Below are 13,294 nucleotides of genomic sequence, written 5' to 3'. Positions count from 1 at the left end.
CCCCGCCGCCCGCAGCCGCCCCTTTATAGGCGGCCCCGGTGCCGGCGGCGCTGAGCAAACAGCCCCGTGTTTGCACGGCCCCGGCCCCCCCCCCCCCACCCCCCCGCCCCCCCCCGGGCAGCGGCCCCGCTGCGCCCACCCCGCGCCCGCCCTCCGCAGCCCCGCCACGGCACGGCCCCTGCGGAGCGGTCGCTGCCGGTCCCCGCCAGCACCGAGTGCGGCCTCGCCACCCACGAGCGCGGCGGCGGAGCCCCAGCAGCTGCCAAGGAGCTCGGCTTCAACCCAGCGGGCCCCGCTGCTCCCCGCGGGCCGTCCCCCGCCAGCAGCGCGCCGCAGCAGGCAGCCCGGACCGACGGAGTGACTTACGGACAGACTGACGGACAGACGGAGCGGGCAGACGAGAAATTCTCTCAAGAGAAAAGCGATTTATTCAACAGTGACTGAAAGATCATCTTAGACTTAATACAAGAGACAGGCGGGGGGGAGCTGCTCCCAGGCCACGGCTGTCAGTTCACGCCCTCAAGCCTGAGAGCCCAGCCAGGCTGCGCAGGCAGGGGAGACAGAGGCATGGGTGGCAGAGTTACGAGCAGTCCCTTACCCGGGGCCTTCTGCCACTCCAGAGTCCCTGCAAAACCCAACATCGACACCTGCAAAAAAGGGCAGGGGAAACACTCAGCTGTGGCTTCCACAGGCGCTCCCCATTTGGTCACCCTGGTACGCCCAGAACACGTTTCAGTCTCTGCATAACATTCCCCACACGTTAAAAGCAGCCCTGCGCCTTTCCACCCATCACTCACTGTGTACAAAGGCAACGCGAAGGGTATTTTGGGGCCAAACCTTTGACTGTAGTTTGTTTGGTTTTAGGTGTTGTGTTGTGTTGTGTTTTTTTTTGTTTTTTTTTTTTTTACCTGAGAGGCTTCACCTCTGTTTGTTCAGAGCAAAGGGCACCCCAGCATTTGCGTCACTTACACTTACAGCTAGCGGGTCAGTGTACCTGATCTGAATTGGGGATGTAATACCCGTGACCCCTTCTATGTGTGAGGTTTGTTACTGACCTCATCTCCCTGGGTCAACAGGAACAAAAGGGGAGACGTGTTCCTACCTGTTCTATAGCAGACCAGAAGCCTCTCCTGCCCAGTCCTATCCACTGCTCTGTGTTGAACAGTGACAAAACCTGAACCTGGGATGCTGCAAGAATCTGGCTGAAGCCATCCCAAAGCAAGAAGTAAGTGATGCCAACTGCCGTGTTCTCCCCAGTTTCCAAATGAAGTCAGGTTGGGCCTTCCCGCCCCATGCCTTCCCAAGATGGGCTCTCAAAGTGCATTCTCTCTTTTTTCTTCAGGTTCCTTACTTGTGTGGCTGGGGACGGAGTGGGTGAGGACAGCTGCAGCACGTTGTCCTGAGGCCAGATCAGAAAAATGGCATAGACAACTGGTCCTTTAGAAGTGTACCTAAGAGAGCAAGAGTTCAGCTAGGTGAAAAGCTCACAGGAGAGAGATCCGCACAAGCCTGACCTTTCCAGACAGCACGAGAACACCAGCTCACCTACTGGCACCATACAGGGGTCACCTACTTTCCCCTCGTTCCAAAATCAGTCGCTTTGAACCCACCATTTAGCCTGTAAGCACTGGCTGATGAAACCTAAACAAAGTCCACGCACGTTTCCTAAAAGCGAATGTCATCTGTCCTTTCATCAGACTGAGGTCAACAGAGCAGATACGCTGTCGTATGCTGATCTTGTCATTGTTCTGCATTTCGAGGCTGAACACACTTGAGCACACTCAGAACTAACAGCTCCGTTTTGTAGCACTTCTGGCTCTTGATTCGCTCACTGTGCTCTTCTCAGCAAGTGTAACAGTTGGGTAACAGTACGCAGTACTATTATATAACCACCTAAAAGCAAATATCACTACATTTACAGACTACATGCATTTAAACAAACTACATTTGTGCAATTCAAACTAGCCACGACCACTATTTAAACAGTCCTGGCAGCAACAGCGTAGGATTTTTTTTAAGGGAACAATTGTTTTTTAAAATCATGTAAGATGGCTGAAGCCCTGATTGTTATTCTCTTCTTTCCAGCAGGATATTTCTTAGATAACACCCTGGGGCAGTAAGTGAGCGCTCCAGTTGCAGGATGTTACCTAAAAGCCATCTGCACCCGATGGCAATGCTTCAGCAAGTACCAAGTTTAATGACCAGTAAAGAAACCCCAGCTTCTTTAACCCGAGCTGGAGCAGCTGCAGGATGGTACTGAACAATGGAGTCCTTACCAGACAGTGCCTGTGTCCTCCATCTGTACTCTCCATGGCTTCGATTCATAAATTGCCTCCCCGTTAGTGTCCAGCCACCTCCCGAGGGCCAGAAGCCTTTCTTGGAAGATGGGAACAATCACTCCTTCCTTTGTAGGGCCCACATTGAGAAGGTAGTTGCCTCCAAAACTCACAGTTTGCACTAGCTCCTGCGGCAGATAAACAAAGGTAACAAACTGAATTATCTTCACTTCTGACAACAAAGAAACCTGAGGAGTGCTTTGTCCTCCTCAAACACTCCTTTATCTCCACCTGCTTGTACGAAACACAAGACAACTCTTTCTGTGAGTAACAGGGTGAAGGAAATCTGTAATTCTCAGTAACTTCCCTACACCCGTGATTTTGATTTCAGGTTTCTTACCTCGATGATACTTGCTTCATCCATTAACTCATCAATGTGCATGTTGCTTCGATAGCCCCAGGAAAGCTTGTCAATGGAGGAGCACATCTCCCATTTGTGAGCTGGCAAGGTCCCTGGTTTGTATTTGTCAGCACAATTGTAGTAGCCTCCATGACGGCAAGAGCAGTTATTACACCAACGGTCATTCACAACAACAGTGTCCTAGAAAAAGGAAACATAACTCAGCAGGAAGAATGTTTTGTCTTGGACGTTTCAGCTTGCCTTTATCCCTCCCAACTTACTTTAGGCATCTAAGCTAGGAGCCTAAGTACTTAACACATACACGTGCATACGTAATCAAGAGAAAGTGAGAGAGGATCCTCCAGAAAAGTCTGAATACCTCTCTGGAAGAATGTCTCTCTATTCACTCAAGCAGAAATCAAGGGAACAAGGTTCCTGGTCTCCGAGCCTTCCACACCTGCTGTAAAGGAAAAGGCTTGTGTTTTCTGCCTCAGGTTATGATTTGGATCCTAGAGGTTTCTCTTGGAAAAGTCGGTGTGGACTTTCTACTTTCGGTGAAAGAATAAAACATGTTTGGCACTTGTCAAGAAGGTTTCTGATCGCATTCATATCTCACTGCTGCCAGGCCTTCCACACCTATAGAATACCACAGGCCATGAAGGATAGCCGAAAGAAGTACCTTGACAGGACTATCATTATAAAGCCAGGCAAGGAAAGAGGTAGAATTCCAGTACGAGTCCGGAGCTTCCCAGTCTCCATCCGACCAAATCAAATCTGGTTTATACCTGACAAAGAGATGAACATTATTTCGGAACGGCTTATTTGCTCCTACCCCAAAGGAAGCATGTCACAGCACCGTGTTTCTTGCCTCTGGAGTCTGCTTTCACTTCCTATTGTCTGACATTACCAGGAGGTTCATGCTATCACTTCCTGCTTCAGAAAAAGCTTTAAGTGAAGTTCTTGCAGCAGCAAAGAAAGATGATCACAGCTCAAAGTATGGGATGCAATTCTTCCAAACGAGAAGATTGCATCTCAAAGGCAATTATGAGGCACGTTCTTTACTTGGGACAATGGGCACTGTGAGCAACAGGTGTCAAAGCTGGGTATTCTAATCAACATGGGGAAGCAAAGCAAGGACGTAAATTCACAGTGAAATCGCTCTCCTACTCTAATAAATAGCTTGCTCCACTTTCAAAGCTACTCTGCAAAAAGGTAGTATTAAAGGGCATTTCTCTTGCACAAAAATTTGCCCCTACCTTACTGTAAAAGTCAGACTGCCCAAAGAGCAAATGCGAACCCCTTTTCTAATTACCTCAAATCATTGCTGCTAAGTAAATAGATTTGCCTTGGCAAAAATTAACATTTGTCAACAATCTTCTCTGCATCCACTTTGCAACTTTCTCTACAGAATGGAAACCAGGAAATGCTCTTGAATCCTGACTGGTTGCAGCTCTTACTTTAGGACAAGATCATAAAGTTCTGGCATTGTCTTCTTCAAAACGAAGTTCTGGGTCTTGAAGCCACTTTCTTTGTCAGCTAGGTAGAGTGGATTAAACCACTCTAACAGAGAATGATATAGTCCATAGCGTATGTTGCTGAAGAATAGAAAACAGAGAGGAAAGAGTTAGTCTGGCAGTAAGAACTGAGAATCAGTGGCAGATATATAGTGGCAGTAATTATAATTATTGACATTATTATTTCACAGTTTCATGACTTTGCAAGCACTACTATTTTCATATTAAACATATCATTTTCCACTGTTTGCTCAGAACAGCCATGAGAATTCAATGCAGACAGACAACAAGAACAGCAAAGCTTGGCTGTACCTCTCCCTGAGGGCTTGTCCCAGCTCTCCTACAAGGTCACGGTGGGGCCCCATATCCACAGAATTCCAGTTCCAGGACACGGGTGACCCCCAGTTGGTGAAGCCTTCATGATGCTTCGTGGTCAGCACCACGTACCTGCGGGGAAATGGCACCTGATCAAGATGACAAAGGAACAATCTCAGACATTTCCAAGCCTCACTGGCAAATCTGATACCTATAGCAAGGGATGGAATAACCATACTGTGAGGAGTCCTCTTTAGAAGTCCCTTTCATTGCCCTTAAGATTTAGGAGAAGCGACAAGAATAGATGTTTTAAATGGATTGTAACGCTGGAAAAGGATGAACAACGAGACTTAGGAAGTCAGAGCGGCCAACCCCTCAGCACCCTGGGCACGACCTGTCCGGGACCTCCAGGTGCTGCTCTGGGCCCCTGTCCCCTCAGGGGTTTCAGACACAGCCTCCATCTCCTCAGGGACCCCCATCCCCTCAGGGGCCCCGAGACTTGGCCCCATCCCCTCAGGGGTCCCAGCCCCATCCCCTCAGGGGTCCCAGCCCCAGCCCCAGCCCCTCAGGGACCCCCAGCCGAGCCCGGCGCTGACCTGGCGCCGGCCCGCTGGAAGAGCCGTGCCCACTCGCGGGGCTGGAAGTCGTGGGCCGTGAAGCGGGGCGCGAAGTCGGCGTAGGCGGTGGCGGGCGGGTAGCGCTCCCGCACGAAGCGCTCGTAGTCGGCGCGGCGCTCGCCCTGCCAGTGCCACCAGAACCACTCGGAGCCCCAGGCCGGCACGGAGAAGACGCCCCAGTGCACGAACACCCCCACCTTGGCCCGGTCGAACCAGGCCGGCAGCGGCCGCGCGTCCAGGCTGCCCCAGTCGGGGCCGTAGCGCGGCGCCGCCACCGCCGGCCCCAGCGCCGCCGCCAGCCACAGCAGCGGGCCCGCCGCCATGCCGCCGCCTGACGTCACGCGGCCGCCGCCATGGCTGCCCGGGGCCGCGGGTTCGAGGCTGCGGCCGGCCGCGGGGTGGCGGCCGCCTTCCCTTCCCTTCCCTTGCCTTCCCTTCCCTTCCCTTCCCTTGCCTTCCCTTCCCCGGCCCGGCCCCCTCAGCGCGTCCCCTCCTCCGGCCCGACCGCTGGTCCGTGAGCCCCCCGCCCCCGCGGCTCCCGGGCCCCGGCCCGTGCCGGGGGAGCCGGGCGGAGCCCAAGGGCCCCGCGTTTGGGCCCTGCCCGGTGGCGGCCCCGCGGCCCTCGGGGCGCTGGCGAAGGGCCCGGGCCCCGCGCCGCTCCCCCGGCGGTTCTGCGGCCAGGGCTGCGCGTTGTGGAAGTGGCCAAAGCGTCTCCCGAGCTCCTCGTGCCGGGAGCGGCCGTCCCCGCTGGCGCATAGGCCTCCCCCGGGGGACTGCGGGCCGGAGGTTACAGAGGACAAGGCTCGAGCACGGTTTTAATGTTTAATCACACAACAGCCAACACTGTCTGCGTGGCACAGGTTGGGTTTCCGTAAGCTTGCTGAAAGAAACGTGGCGCCTGCAGCATCCCATCGGTCTCACGATTTTCGACGACACAGTCCATAATCCCCAGGGTTTTTGGCGAGGCGGCCCCGGCACCGCTCCCGCTGTTCCCTCCCGCCTTTGCCGGGACACGAAGGCCTTCTGTCACCTTTTGTCACCTCCTGTCACCATGCTGCTACCACGGAGCGCCCCCGCACGGCACCCAAGGCCGGTTTAATAGCTGCTCCGCTGCTACACAGCCACGTGCTGCGAGCGCTCTGCTGACGGCGCTCGTATAAATAACCCTGCTCGTGCCTGCGGGGGCGCTTACAGAGGTGTTTGTGGTGGCTGGGGACCGCTGGAGAACCTGGAGGTCTGCAGAGTGTTTCACTTGAATACAGTTATATTTTAAGGGAGATATCACTGAATGTAAGACAAATGGGTTAAGAGGTTACTGGTGGACAGAATGGAGGCCGGGCAGGATGAGCTGCCACAAACCACCTGGATTTGCTGTTTTGGGGTACCGCATTACCCACTGCCTTGCAGCTCTCTCACCGTAACATGGCACCGGTGTCTTGGCAGCCCGGGGACTGGCAGTCCGGGCAAGTCTGGGCACTTTATGTCCCAGCGTCCCAGAATAAAATCAGCGGGAGCTGGGTCCATGCCAGGCACCTCCCAGGACCTCCATAAGAAGAGAAAATAAAAGCAATCCAAACGAAAAATGATCCAGAGGCTCCCACCAGCCTGAGCTCAGACTTCCACTGCTGCCTGCCTACGTTACGCGCACATCATCCTCGCAGACGGTCTCTACTATGGAGGACTTGTGGGCACTGTCTGCTTCTGGGCTGTCGTCCGTGCCCCTCAGCCGCCTCTTGAACCGGAAAAAGACCGCCCTCAGGGAGGAGAACAGCTCCTTGCTCCGCAGGGCGTAAATGATGGGGTTCACCATGGAATTGAGCAGGCAGAGAACGCTGCAGAAGGCAAACACCTTGCGCAGGTGATTGGTGAGCTTGGCAAAGATGCTGTAGATCATGAGAATGAGGACCGGCGACCAGCACAGCACAAGGACGGTCAGCACCATGACGAGGGTCTTGGCCAGCATGACGTCCATTCTCATCCTGGTGTTTTGCTTTCCCACCTGCGCCTGCTGCTTCCCCATGTACGCCACGTGCTGGTGAGCCCTCCACAGCACGTGTGTGTAGGCGTAGACGATACACCCTAGCAGGACCATGACGAGGCAGACCCAGCTGGACAGGTAGTTGTCATCCACAAAGGGGAACAGCTCGGAGCAGGTCGAGTTGAGCGTGCAGCAGTTCCAGCCCAGGATGGGCAGGGAGGCAGTGGTCACACACATCGCCCAGAGCACCCCCAGGGCTGCCCACGCTCTCTTCCTCGTCACAAGGAGCTTGTATTCGGAGGGCCGGCTGATAGAGACGTAACGGTCCACGGCTGTCAGCAGCAAGCTGCTCAGGGAGGCTGTGAAGGACGTGTTCACCCCTCCCAGCTTCAGCAGGAACAATTCTTTAGAGGAATCGGTTTCATTAAGGACGTGGAAGTTAACAAAACTGCCGACAAAGATGATGCTGGCCAGGAGGTCAGCCAAGGCCAGGCTGCTGATAAAGATGTAGGAAGGCTTCCTCCTGGTCCCAGGGGAGGAGAAGATCAGGTACAGCACCACAGAGTTCTCAAAGATGCACAGCGTCCCAAAGAGGCCACAAAGTGTGGCAATGCTTATCTTCTGTGCTTGGGTGCTGAGGACCATGAAGCACTCCATGAGCTTGCTGTTCGCACTACATTTGGAGGCATTTTCGTATGTTTTACAGATATCCATAGTAGTGAACTGGAGCCAGGAGCTTGCAGGGAGCGTTTCAGCGTCCTTCTGCACTTCAGGTGCTCTGAAAAAGACCAAGGGGAAGGTGAGGGACAACACCTACAGGAGCACAACGAGCAATAAGCTCAGCCCCGCAGTGACATCCCTCCCTTTGCACAGAAGAAGAGCCTGGTGCAACCTACTTTCAGGTCCACAGACCAAATGTGGGAGACGACTTCCAGCCTTTCCCAGCTGAGATCCAGGCTTTGTCCTGCTGGGTCCAGCTGCCACGGCTCTGGGCACCGCATCTGTCTCCTCACCGCACGAGGGAGGCGGTGGTGCTGAGACCTGCCCGTGCCCCGGGCCGGCTCTGAGCAAGGCTCCAGGGCTCAGGGCTGGAAGCACGGGAAGGGGCTCCCGGTGGTGCTGGGCTGTGGCCGGGACAGGGCCAGGCTGGAGGAGGACGAGGGACACTGCCCGCTGCCTCACACAACAGGGGAACGAGGTCACCCCAAGTGGGTTAGAGAGCAGGCGAGGAGGCGGCTATGGGATACGCTAACGCTGCCTGATTAGCAAAGTGGGGTGCTGTGTCCTGATGCACTGCCGGCTCGTACCCCACCGGTGTAAAAGCCCATGGGACGGAAACCCCAACAGCACCCGCCTGGCTTCCAGCACCCAGGATCCCAAATCCAGGCAAAGGGGCCAGGAGTTTCCACTGCTGGAGGAAAGCACTGAGCTGGCAGCGTCCCCCTTCTCCCAAAACAGAAAAGCCACCGTCACTGCCCGCCCTCAGCTCTCTTTCAGAAGGGAAAATGTCCAAACAGCGTGAGCCAGCGCAGGCAGGCTGTGGGACAGCAGCTGCCGGGCTCCAGGCACCGGTAACCGACCGACTGCGGTTTCTCCGTGTGGTGTCCGAGATTCAGCAGTGACGGCAGCCGTCCTTGGAGGCTACAACAACCAGCAAATGACCAACGTGCTGGAAAACCCTGTCTGCAACATATTAGAGTGACAGGTATGTTGTTTGTCTTTGCTACTTCCTTCCCGTTGGTTAGCCGGTCCCTGACCGCCACCACTGTTCCTGTGCTGCAGACACCCTGCAGCCTGCGAGGCTGCCCGGGGCTCGCTCAGAAGAGCCCAGCCCCGCACGTCGGGGCTTGGACATCAGCGGCTGCAGGGCGTTCGGTTGCACATTGCAGCTGGAACATTTCAATCCTGATGTGCATTTCTTGGCACGTCGGACCAGAGGGGTCCTGGACTTTGAAATGTCGCTTAGCGTGGCAGCAACCCTCCCCATGCTTACGTCAGGCCCTGCCATGGGGCAATCACACGGGAGCAGAGATGTTGCACTCCAACCCTAGTGCTCCTGCTTCCTGCATCTCTTCACAGAAACATTACAAGCGCAGCAGTAATTAGTAACTGCTGGTGTTAAACCTGACCACCAGAGAGATGGACTGCGCAGCCAGAGGGACTGTGACGTATCTCGGGGCTCACCAGGGGCCACTGGGGCAGCAGCTGCCTCCTCGAGTACCCAAAACTCCCCCGGCCAAACCCTAGCATCCAAACCAAGACATCTCTTAATTAAGCAAACTCCAGCATCACCGTGACATCCATTCATTGCAGCCAGCATTCCCAGGACTACCCTAAATTCCCAGTATCTGCCTTTATTCAATGTCCAAAGAACATACCGAGGAGCTTGGAAACAAATGAACAGTAGGCAAGAGATGGAAGGCGAGCAAAATGCTGTCCCTTGTGGTACGTCACTTTGGGAGGGAATTTGGTTATAATGGCAAAACAACTCCTGCACTGACTGTTCTGGTACAGCTCTTCCATTAAGTTGACATAATTCAGATAAGCCCTTAGGTTCAAAATGCAGTTACTGTGCTGGGCTCGTAGCAACCAGCCCGGCAGCCCAGACCTCCTCTTCCCACATCTGTTGTGTTTCAGGCTGAATGACAAGGACGAGTCTCTTTGCAGTTTTGTCTGAGCTACCCCCAGTCTTTCTTCAGCTCCTGTGTCTGTGAGGGAAAGCACAGGGCTTTGCTCCAGCACAAGGTCTGCTCGTTTGCAGAGGCTCCACAACCTGAGAACACAGGCGGGGCTGAGAGCCCGTCTCCTTGCACGGTCTGACCCTTCTTTCTGGCCACAAAACTGCTTTTTCCTGCCCAGGAGACATCCTTCTGTTCTCAGATGGGCTCCTGCGTTCAACCATTAGTTTCTTCATGCCCACTACCTCCTGCGTGCTTCAGCTTCTGGGAAAAAGCCAACCCGGGGCTGGATCCCGGGGAGAGCTTTGTGGGGCAGGTCCCAGTCCCACTTCCAGGGAGGACGCCCCCTTCTGCGGGGCAGCAGCTCCCCTTCCCCGGGAATTACAGCCCAGGCACTGCTGGCATCCCTGCCAGAGACCCTGCCTGCGGTGCTGACCTTCCAGCTCAGCCCCAATCCCTCCTTCACAGCCAGAGGCTGCGGGGATTTCCTGCGCCCCTGCTCCCAGAGGACAAACTCCCCTCCCAGAAGAGCCAAGTGTCTCCTGCCAGCAGGATCTCCCAGGATGGGGAATATTCTGCCACAGTAGAGTGATGGAGAAAGCCCCAGACAATGCCAGCAGCAGCAGCAGAGTCCCAGGAGGCAGCACACAGAGGCAGCACGCTGAATGAACAAGAAGCCCAGCTATCACGAATAAAATGCAGATAAGGCATGTGGGAATGTGGCAGATTTCTGGGGCCACGTCAGTGACTGCCAAGTCTCTCCAGAAGCAGCAGAGAAACCTCCCCCTGGTAGATCTGATTGTTAGCCCACTCGCTGCAGCCTAATAACTCCGCTGGCTTCAATGGAAATTAAATCTACAAGTGAAAAAGTCCTTTTCCTTTCCAGTGCTTTGCTGTGACTGATTTCAGCTGTCAGACTTCCACTGCGTTGCACACAGCAGCACGGTTTCTGATCCCACTTGGGATGGTTTCTTCATTTACACAGACATCTCAGAATCCTTGTGATAAATAAGATAACTTACTGGTTGCTTAGATAATGTAAAATTAAATTTTCCTGCTGCAACCAGACAGCGCAATGTTCCTGCAGCACTCTGAAAGTGCTGGCCTTGAATTTTCCATCACCAGTATTTCTGAGAGATTTGGTCTTTGCAACAAAATGCAGCAATCACATCATAGGAACAAGTGAAGTGATTTATCTGAAAAAAAAATGTAATTAATTTCTTTCACATTTCACTTGCTGAAAAAGCAAAATATTGTTTGCTTTACAAATATCTTCGCTTGTATACAATTTCTTGTTTTAGTTGCAGGAGAAGTTTTGGCATTGTTTTGGAAATAGCTGTTCATCCCAGCTTGTCCCTCTGCCCACACTGAGCAATGCCCGCGGTTACCTCCCTGATGCTAGGAACTCTCTGGCACAGGTGCCGCACCGAGGACTATTTGCTTTATTTGTTTTCAGTCACGATTTGTTCACGTGTGACTGTGCAGAGTGACAGCGTTCAAAGCACACAGGTGCACGGCCGCAGAGCAACGACACAAATGCCAGCGCAGGTACAAAGCATGGCAAAACTGCTGCTGCTGCTCCACTGAAACCACCGCATGCGGAGCCACAACCATCAGCCAGCGCAGAGTGCTCAGCCTGGGAGCTCAGTGCCAGACTCATGTTTGTGAGGCAAACCTCTGACATATCCAACGTTAATATTTCCTAAAACCATCTGTAAAGAGCCAGTCTGCAGTCCGCTATTTAAACACTTACCTTTTTTGTTCTTGTTAAGAAAGCATTCATCCGAAACACAACATTTTCCCACTCTGTGTTACACATGGCACTGCAGTTCATCCCGAGTATCAGCGGGAATCTCCCCAACAAACCCTCGGTGGCAGAGCCTCCCCAGACTGCGTGCGTGCGTCAGCACTGTGGGCTCCCAGGTACGATGCCTTTTACCGTGAGAAAGAGGATCCTTGGCTGCAGGATGTCCCTTGGGGCAGCGAGTGCAGCCACTCACCTTCTCACGCCTACGCTTCGGCTGCGGACGGTCGGGGGCTTCCCACCCTCGGGCTCCCAGGGCAGCTCGTGCAGCTGCGGACGGTGCCTGCTTCCCCCTCCTGTCACATCGCTTCTGGTTTCATCTGGGCTCCTCGGTACCGTTCTGTATGACTCCCCCGGGCTGCAAATCCATCAGTGCAAATCGTTTATCTGGTTTCTTGCTCTCTCTCACGTTCTTTTGGTGTAAGTGTGTTTCTTTCCTTCCCCACTTCCCCTCTGGGTCCCGTGTTCTGCCTCTGGCTGGCAGCACCTCGCAGCCACCCTGCCCTCGGCTCGCTGGAAGCGTTTGCTCAGCCCCCCTGAATCCTCCGTGCACACGCAGTGGCTGAGGCGAGAGACTTTCGGGATCTTCTCCTGATTTCTGAGGGAGAGTGGAAGAGGAGGGGAAGGACGCGAGCTGAGAAGCAGACATGGAGAACGCGGTGTACCTATGGGTGTGCAGGGCTAAGGGCAGGCTTGGGAAGCCGCCGTGTGCGCTGGCCTGGCCCCGCCAGCAGCCACAATCCCACCCCTGCGCCCCTGGGCGCACACAGCCACTGCTGCGCGCTCCGTGCTAAGGCCAGCGGGACGTGCACTGAGAGGATTTTCTCTTCGCAAACGTCAGGGCAAGGAACCGGGCTCCGCCGCGCCGCCACGGCCCGCGGACCCCCGGCGGACCCCCCCGGACCCCCCCGCCTGCGCAGGGCGAGCTCCGGCCCCGGCCGCCCCCGCTCCCCCCGCAGCCCCGGGCGCGCTCCGCGGTGCTCGGCTGCCCCCGCCCGGCGGAGCGGGGAGCCCCGGCCCCTCCCGGCCCCCTTCCCTTTCGGTCCCCGGCAGCACGTAGGGGGCTGCAGAGCGCCAGCGGAACGCCGCGGGCTCCTCGGAGCGGCTCTGGGCTCGTGAACCCAGGCGGTCGGGGGGCGCAGGACTCCCCGAGGCAGAGCCATGGGGGCACACGCACAGGTACCGCAGCCGGGGGGGGGTGTAGCTTCCCCAGCGCAAGAGACCGCTTAGGGTTGTACAGCGTTCTTCACGGTGACTTAAAGGGAGTTGAATCGCTGTTCCACAGCGAGCTTCCCACTCCTCGCCATCCCCAGAGCGTTTTGGTTGCCTGCACCCTCTGCCCACAGAGGCGTCCGGCCGGTGGGCACCGCACGGGCCCTCTGCGTGCCCTGGTGCTGCCTTGGCCCTGAGCAGAGGCTCCGCGAAAAGGCGCGCGGGCAGCAGGGGAGAGCACTTGTGAGCTGGGTCTGGCTCAGCAGCAGCTTCTGTCTGCGGAGAGCAGCAGCTGGGGCGGCTGGCAGGACACAGCTTGTGTGACGGGGAAATTGGCACCTGCAGGAAGCTTGGCTGTGCTCTGTGGGAGCACCGCAAGTTTTTATTTCCCTGATTTTGGTATGTGCCAAATGTGAAAAACGAAGAGTGGCTCATGGCTGGGGGTAGAGGCAGCACTAGCACTGATAAGGTGTCAGTCAGAGAGATGGGGTCGCTTCGTA

General features: G+C 55.4%; 2 protein-coding genes across 3 annotated transcripts; both read right to left on the bottom strand.

The window, feature by feature from the left end:
- Nucleotides 1-407: 407 nt before the first annotated feature.
- Nucleotides 408-5,530, bottom strand: FUCA1 (alpha-L-fucosidase 1). Its single transcript, XM_040534680.1, has 8 exons — nt 5,102-5,530; nt 4,503-4,637; nt 4,134-4,271; nt 3,356-3,461; nt 2,677-2,877; nt 2,277-2,464; nt 1,352-1,451; nt 408-647 (listed from the first exon to the last, which is right to left on the bottom strand). The coding sequence occupies exons 1-8, from the start codon at nt 5,443-5,445 to the stop codon at nt 507-509; spliced, it is 1,353 nt and encodes a 450-aa protein (XP_040390614.1). The 5' UTR covers nt 5,446-5,530; the 3' UTR covers nt 408-506.
- A 402-nt stretch (nt 5,531-5,932) lies between these two features.
- On the bottom strand, nt 5,933-12,464 carry CNR2 (cannabinoid receptor 2). 2 transcript variants are annotated; one of them, XM_040534682.1, is made up of 2 exons: nt 11,779-12,464; nt 5,933-7,878 (listed from the first exon to the last, which is right to left on the bottom strand). In XM_040534682.1, exon 2 carries the CDS (start codon nt 7,812-7,814, stop codon nt 6,756-6,758), a length of 1,059 nt encoding a protein of 352 aa, XP_040390616.1. In that variant the 5' UTR covers nt 7,815-7,878; nt 11,779-12,464; the 3' UTR covers nt 5,933-6,755. The 2 variants fall into 2 exon arrangements, with proteins under 2 accessions (XP_040390616.1, XP_040390615.1); XM_040534681.1 differs by having other exon boundaries at nt 11,532-12,455.
- Nucleotides 12,465-13,294: the final 830 nt, after the last annotated feature.

Source organism: Cygnus olor, chromosome 23 (assembly GCF_009769625.2).
Source record: "Cygnus olor isolate bCygOlo1 chromosome 23, bCygOlo1.pri.v2, whole genome shotgun sequence".
Classification (NCBI taxonomy): Eukaryota; Metazoa; Chordata; class Aves; order Anseriformes; family Anatidae; genus Cygnus; species Cygnus olor.
The sequence above is the reverse complement of the archived record's forward strand: the minus strand, read 5'-3'. Positions and strand labels throughout refer to the sequence as shown.

Bases quoted from the DNA above. Each gene is read 5' to 3' on its own strand.
- FUCA1 (XM_040534680.1), bottom strand. From the start codon at position 5,445: ATGGCGGCGGGCCCGCTGCTGTGGCTGGCGGCGGCGCTGGGGCCGGCG. The intron at 1,452-2,276 runs GTAAGGACTCCA...TTGCTCTCTTAG, and splicing joins GAGGACACAGGCACTGTCTG to GTACACTTCTAAAGGACCAG. The intron at 648-1,351 runs GTAAGGAACCTG...CCTTTTTTGCAG, and splicing joins CTCCGTCCCCAGCCACACAA to GTGTCGATGTTGGGTTTTGC.
- CNR2 (XM_040534682.1), bottom strand. From the start codon at position 7,814: ATGGATATCTGTAAAACATACGAAAATGCCTCCAAATGTAGTGCGAAC.